Source organism: Penaeus chinensis, chromosome 27 (assembly GCF_019202785.1).
Source record: "Penaeus chinensis breed Huanghai No. 1 chromosome 27, ASM1920278v2, whole genome shotgun sequence".
NCBI classification, from domain to species: domain Eukaryota; kingdom Metazoa; phylum Arthropoda; class Malacostraca; order Decapoda; family Penaeidae; genus Penaeus; species Penaeus chinensis.
Window position 1 is genome coordinate 16,277,493 of NC_061845.1, and position 7,500 is coordinate 16,284,992.

Below are 7,500 nucleotides of genomic sequence, written 5' to 3' on the forward strand. Positions count from 1 at the left end.
GAAAAAAAAGAAAAGAAAAGAAAAACAATCCAAAGACCAGCTGATTTTATGGGCCAACCGATCTGCCAGCTGACATGCCCCTTGCCCTAGCACCAGCTGCTGCCATACTGCCTCCTCTTCCATTGTTACCAAATGCTCCTGGCTTACCAGCACTTCCTGAGTTACCAGATGCCCCAAGCCCCCTGGCTGCGCCTGGGTGAGCAGCTGCTACTGGATTACTAGCTACACTTGTGTTGCCGACCGCTCCTCGGTTGCCAGCCGTTGCTGGACTACCAGATGTCCCCGGTTTACCAGTTACTCCGGGGTTACTAGCTGCTCCTGGGCTACTAGTTCCACCTGTGGTACTAGCTGTACTTGCGCTACCAGCTGCCCCTGGGGTACTAGTAACACTTGTATTTCCAGTTGCTCCAGGGTTACTAGCTGGTGCCGGGGTGCTAGTTATACTTGTGTTACCAGCTGTTCGTGGGACGACAGCTGTTCCTGGGCTGCTAGCTACCCCCGGGATGCTAGTTACATTTGTATTACCAGCTGTTCCTGGGTTAACAGTGGTTCCTGAGATGCTTGTTACACTTGCGTTACCAGCTGGCCTTGGAGTGCTAGTTACAATTGCGTTTACGGTTGTTCCAAGACCACCGGTTGTTCCCGGGCTACTAGCTGCCCCCGTGTTGCCAACTAGTCCTGGACTAACAGTGCTTCTCGGTGGGTTAGTTGTACTGCGGCCACCACTCGCTCCCGAATGAGTAACTGGCATTAAGTTATTTGTTCCAGCAATAACCGAGTTCGCGGACGCAGGCAAGCCAGCCAGACCTGTGGAACCTGAGAGAGCGCCGCTCGGAGGAGTCACGTTCGAAGGAGCCACACCTGCAGGATTCGAAGGACCTGAGCCCATCGGGAAGCCAATCTGACCCGGGTTCTTGAGGAAGGTCACCGGAGCCTTCCCGCCCGGGGCGTTCAGCATGGACCCTCCGCTGGCGAGTCTGCGGGAACATGGGGAGGAATGAGGAAAGGGGGAGAGAGGAAAATAGAAGAGAAAACGGGAGAGGGAAAGATAGAAGAAGATTGAGGAAAAGGGGAGACAGGAAGATAGAAGAAGATTGAGGAGAGGGGGAGAGAGGAAGATAGAAGAAGATTGAGGAAAGGGGGAGAGAGGAAGACAGAAGAGGAAAAGTAAGAGAGGAAGACAGAGGAGGGACGAGGAAAGGGGAAGAGGAGATAAACGAGGAAAGACGAAGAGGGGGAGGTAGAAGAAGGATGAGGAGAGGGGAAGAGAAGATAGAAAGCGGAGAGATAGAAGAGGAATGAGGGAAGGGGGAGAAAAGAAGATAAGAGCGGAAAGAGGAAGAGGTGAAGGTAGAGGATGGATGAGGAATGGGGAAAAGAGGATAGAAGAGGAAAGAGGAAAAGGGAAATGTAGAAGAGGAATGAGGGAAAGGAGAGAGAGAGAGAGGGAGATAATAGAGCAAAGAGGTAGAGGGGAAGATATAAGAGAAATAACGAAAGGGGAGGGGAAGATAGAACAGGGATGGGGAAAGTAGAAGAAGGGAAGACAGAAGAGGGATAAGGAGGAGGGGATGATAGAAATGGAAGCGAAAGAGGGGAAGATAAAAGAGGAAAAAGAAAGAGAAGGAGATAGAAAAGGAAGAATGAAAGAGGAAGAGGGAAGTGGTAAGTTGAGAATAAGAAAGAAGGGGCGAATATTGATATAGGAAAGGGAAATGGTTATGTTAAGGAAGGTAAGTGAAAGAGGGAGAAAAAAAAAATAGAAGACAAAAGGAAGTGAGAAAGACGGAAAGTTTTGTTCCTGACAATAAATCCTTATATAAAAAAAAAAAAAAATACTATCATGAGTACCTGTACAATAATTATATACCGAAAGCCGGGCCGGCAAGAGAACTCACGACGAAAGGAGCTTGTTGCCCGTGGTGAGCGTAGCATCGCGCCTCGCCATCCTTTTCTCTAGGCTCTTCACCCTCGCCGTCAGGTTGGCTGCGCTGCCTACTTTAGCCTCTAGGGCGCTCAGGTCGAGGTCCACCTGCCCTGACTGCTGCTGGAGTGCCTGGACGTCCTTCTCGAGTTGGGCCTCGGAGTCTCGCACGGACGCCAGCTGGCTCTCCAGGGACGAGATGTTGGCCGCCAGGTCCGTGGTGGCGCTGCGCAGGAGGGTGAGTTGCTTTTGGAAATGGCCTGCGGGGAAGGCGGGCGTTAGGGGGGGGGGGGAGGGTCCAGCCACGCAAGGGCCAGGAATGGCAGCACGAATGGTAATAGGAAAGCGAAGTATAAAATGTGTAGAATATTGAGAACGTCTGTTGTGATGGTAATGCCAAGAACATATGCGGTGAAATAGGTGGGAAGAATCTATCCCATAAAGGCCAAGAATAACAGTGCTATTTGTTTTGGAAATGAAATGAAAACCGACAGCGAATTACATCAGCTTTATATATCGAATATTTTTACATCATTGTATTCATTCTTATTAAATCCATTTTTTTTTTTTTTTTTTTTTTTTGACGAGCGGATACTCACTCGTTTTTGCACTGCCTGTGGAACCCTTGTATTTGACGTTTTTCTCCACTTCCTCCAAACGCTGGAAAAATAATTGATAGCAGGATTATTTAGTCATAAAAAATGAGTGGAAAAGAAGTAAGAGCAACACTTAAAATAACTGTACAAGGGAACATTGACTGGCTTTGTTTGAATCTCCCAAACAAAGAACATGTGGATATGGAAGGGAATATTCAATATCAAAGAGAGAGAAAGCAAAATCAAATCAGAGGTAAAATCACGAGTTAATAAAACTGTAATTTAACCGGCCTACCGTCTGTCTGTTTCATAGTTACGTTCTAATAATTCGTTTTTTTCTCCATATCATTATTACTGTCATTTTTGTTGCATTCTCATTCTTTTGATTATTTATATTATCATGATTATTATTATCATCATAGTTCTAGCATTGCCATTATTACTATTATCAATATCATTGTTATTATTATTATTAGTAGTAGTGCTGCTACTACTACTACTATTATTACTATTAAATTATTATTATCATTGTTAATATCATAATTATTATTATCATCATAATCAGTTTTATCGTTATCATTTTCATCATTATAATTATTATCATTTCCATTATATATGATTATTATCATAATCATTTTTATTAATGTTATCGTTGTTGTTGTTGTTGTTGTTATCATTTCTCACCATCATCATCACCATAATTATTATCAGTATCATCATTTTAATTTTCTTGCCATCATCATCACCATTACAATATTATCATTGTTATAATACTATCTTCACAAATTTCGACATTCTTCTTACTATATCTATATGTCTAGTATTATTATAATCATGATGGTGATATTCTTTTTACTATCATTATTCTTTGCTTCGAAGATGAAGCGAAGAGCAGGCAAGAATAAACCTAGAGAAAAAAGTCCTTTACATTAGAATACAGGCGTCCCCCCCCCCCCTCCTTCCTACCTCCGTGAGCTCATCCCTGAGACTCCGCGTGGCGTTCTGCAGCGCCCGGATATCATCCCCGTTGAGTGAGATGCTGTCGTTCATCGGGAAGAGGGATTCGGTGAACACCTGGACCAGTCTGGTGGCCAATTCGTCCACTTCGGACGACATCCCCTCCAGCGCCTCCTCCAGGATTCTTACGTATTCTCGGTCTATTTCTCTCTCCTGTTCCATTTCTTGTATGTCCTCCTTCGCCTGGTGAGTGTGTGGACGTGGAATGGAAAGTTTCTCTCCGTCAGATGATAATGATTTACACGTAAGACATCAATATACTTTGCACCCGGTGATGAAATTATATCATGATTATGTAGTATGTAGTCTTATGTAGACAGAATTTCATTGTATCTATTAAGATGAAATATTCCGATATACTGATTACTAAAGTGTATCTTCTCTATTGGGTGGTCTCCTTTGTCTGGCGATTATATGAAATTTACCCTCTTCTCATTACTCGTCCCTTCCCTCACTCACCTTCGTCGTCGCGTTCCCGAGGGAGGTTGTCGTGGCGTTGAGGAGGTCGATGTCGAGGCGGAGGGACGCCACCGTGTCCTCCACCTGGCGCAGGATGGCCCCCGCCCAGCCGTTCTTGGTGACGTTGCCCTCGGCCTCCCAGTGGCTGATCCTGCGCTCGTGGTCCTCCACCTTCTGCTCGGGTCAGGGCACACGGGTCAGAGGGAAGATCTCTCTCTCTCCCTCCCTCTCTCTCTCTCTCTCTCTCTCTCTCTCTCTCTCTCTCTCTCTCTCTCTCTCTCTCTCTCTCTCTCTCTCTCTCTCTCTCTCTCTCTCTCTCTCTCTCTCTCTCTCTCTCTTTCTTTATTTATTTCTCTCCCTCCCTCCCTCTCTCCATCCCTCCCTCTCTCCCTCTCTCTATCAATCTATCTATCTCAGCATACTATCTCGTAATCACGAATGTGTTCTACATAGCCATCGGGAAAGTTCTGCTGATTGCATAGAACGTACTTGAACTGACACTTGATTAGCACCGCATGTTTGCTTGAAAAGTCCCCCGTTACAACACAGCCTTAGGCCCTCTTCGAATTATAGGGTCGCCCCCGCTGTATCAACTGTATCGTTTCTTACGTATAATGTAAATTTTGATATGATATATATAATGTGTACATACTATATATGGGTATATATAAATATATACATATACATATATATGTATGTATGTATACATACATACATACATATATATACATATATGCATATCTATATATATAATATGTATTATATAACAACCTAACAGCGCCTTCAGCTACCGAGGGAGGGGTGACGGGACCGTGGCTGGAGCAAGGCCATACTAGATCTCGAGTCTTTCCAGATCCAGACTCGGGAATGGCTTACTCGCACCTTCTGCTGGGAGGATTCCTCAGCGACATGAGCCACTGCCTTTAAAGCGCGTCGTCAAAGGCCGGCATCAAACAAGCTAGGAACAGTTCAGCTGAGTTTCTTCCCTCTCCTTAACCTAGATTCTTCTTATCCTTTGAAATTCCAAGCAATACCTCTCGTGGCGTCAGTTTCTTTACATTCTCTAACAATAAACTTGCTTTATTAAATAAAAAAATCTAGCCTATCCTTTATACTTTGTTACGCTCTTACAGAATTACCATTACCAACTCGTTTTCAGTAACACATCTCCCCTTTAGAATAACATTACGCAGTGACCTTAATCCTAGACAGCATTTATCACAAGTAGGTAATGAAATTCACTAACATATGCTACGCACCCTGGTCTATAAGTATTTTCGTAGAAATTTAAGCTGACGAGCAAATATGATTAATTGCCACTTTTGTAAAGTGAGTTTTGATAATGGTAATTAGGCGCTTTCGGATAAAAAGGGTTAACACGCTTAATATCAACTTTATCACTTCCGAAACCGATCCATGAAGCCGAATTCCCTCTCATCTTGCACGAAGCACTGATGACATGGATCTGGCCTACCTCGACTCCGTTTGCATAAGCTTGAAGTTCCTAAAGCCCAGTCTAAGTAGTCATGTTCTCCCGTGGCCTTCATGGCGGTCCTCTCCGGTGCCCCCCCCCCCCCTCCATGGTGCTTCAGCAGAACCTCTTCTGGTGCCCCATGGCTTTCCTTCTTAAAAGCACTGCAGTATTCCCATATCTCTCTCTTCTACTATCGTTTTTATCCGCCCCTTATTCATTGTTACCATGACTTACCTTGGCCGTGTCGTTGGTGAGTGTGTCGTTGAGGAGGTCGAGGGCGAGGCGGAGGGGCGCCACCGTGTCCTCCACCTGGCGCAGGATGGCTCCCGCCCAGCCGCTCTTGGTGACGTTGCCCTCGGCCTCCCAGTGGCTGATCCTGCGCTCGTGGTCCTCCACCTTCTGCTCGGGTCAGGGCACACGGGTCACAGGATTGGTTAAGGGTTAAAATCAGAAATAAATGTGGTAGACTTCTAAGGTCATGTAGCACTATAAGAAGTTATAGTAAAGGGTAGTGAAAGGCGGTTGAGTTAGTAGTTAGTTGTTATACGTCAACAATCTAGAGTAATATTGGAAAGGTTAAAGAAGTTGATGAGTAAATGGGTTAAGATAGGATTAGGTAAAGGGGATTAGATCAAGTGAAGGATAAGTATACGTCTGAGGAAGGAGAACAGGTTGTTGAAACAGAAAGTGTGGGATTCCGTAAGGATGTCTGATAGGTTGGGAGGTCGGTGAAGGGAGAATAGGTGTGGGAAAGCAGAGTCACAGGCTGCAGCAGAGCGTGGACAGGACAGCAGAATGTGTGAAAGAGAGACTTTACATAGGGAACATAGGGGCGGATCAGAACGTGGCATCAGATAGGAGTGTGTTAGACGATGAAATGGGGTTTACCAAGAAATTGATAGATTTACAGTATGTAATTTACTATTGTGAAGACTTAACCATAATTATCCGTGGCTGAAATATGTGAGAAATGTGTTTGATGTGATGTGGATATAGCAGCAAAGTGTGCTATATCCACATCACATAAGTACACTGGATTCAAGAGGGAGGAGGTATTTGAAAGTACGAGTTGGGAAGGGTACTGCAAAACTAGTACCGGAGGTGGATGTGGAGCCATCAGTGTAAACATGGATACTGGAGGAATGAATGGAGAAATGGTCAAGGAAATGAGTGAGAGGGACAGAAGGAGGGATATCTGATTTTGGTGGGTCAGGGAATAACAGAGGTCGGAGATGGGGAAAGGGGGAATGGGAGAGGAGGATATCCATGTGAATGGAGAAAGGAGTAGGTAAACGTGGAGAAGAAGCAAAGGTAGGAAGCAGGGATCGTAGGACAGTTAACTTGGTGAGGGAAAGTTGGTAGAATAGAGCATGGCATCGGAGAGAGAGAAGGATATGGCGTCGAGAGAGGCTCTTAAATAGAGGGGAGCGGAAAACGCCTAGGGCTAAGCGAAGACCGCAGTGGGGAATTGTATCAAGATAAGCAAGAAGGGAAGCTGAGGCAGAGGAGTAGATATGGCATCCATAATCGAGAGTGGAGGGGATCAAGGTGACATGAAGATGGAGGAGAGTTTTGCGATCTGAGTTCCAGTATGTATGGGAAAGAGTCTGTAAGTTTCGGAGGTGGCGGCGAGCTTTTTTTTTTTTAATGTAAAAGATATGGTCTGGCCAGGACATTTTGTAGTCAAAATTAACGCCAAGGAATTTGCCAAAAGAATGGTATTAGAGTGGAGCACCCTTTATTAAGAGAGGAGGTTGGAGACCTACAGGTGCGCGAGAGAAAAGGATGGAGAAACATTTGGAGGTAGAAAACGAAAGTCATGGTCAGTAGCCCAGGAAGATACTGGTGATATTGCAGACTGAAGGAATTGGCAGAGAGTTGGTATGGATGTGCCAAAGGCGAAGGTGATTAAATCACCAACATATAGTTGATGACCGGGCCCCTGGTGGTAGAACTGATACAATGTCATTAACGGCAAGAAGGAATATGGTGGCGCTGAGCACACTGCCTTGCGGGATAGCTTCGAACTG

General features: G+C 45.1%; 1 protein-coding gene across 1 annotated transcript in view; it reads right to left on the reverse strand.

Annotated features, from left to right (window-relative positions):
• LOC125039738 overlaps positions 1-7,500 on the reverse strand; it is a 24,980-nt gene that overhangs the window by 938 nt on the left and 16,542 nt on the right. The window contains exons 8-13 of the mRNA XM_047633975.1: positions 5,705-5,869; positions 3,997-4,170; positions 3,487-3,720; positions 2,524-2,584; positions 1,899-2,184; positions 1-977 (exon numbers count right to left, since the gene is read on the reverse strand). The exon at positions 1-977 is cut by the window's left edge and continues 938 nt beyond it. Coding sequence (XP_047489931.1) covers positions 47-977; positions 1,899-2,184; positions 2,524-2,584; positions 3,487-3,720; positions 3,997-4,170; positions 5,705-5,869 — 1,851 coding nt within the window. The 3' untranslated portion in view covers positions 1-46. The remainder of the gene's footprint in view (positions 978-1,898; positions 2,185-2,523; positions 2,585-3,486; positions 3,721-3,996; positions 4,171-5,704; positions 5,870-7,500) is intronic.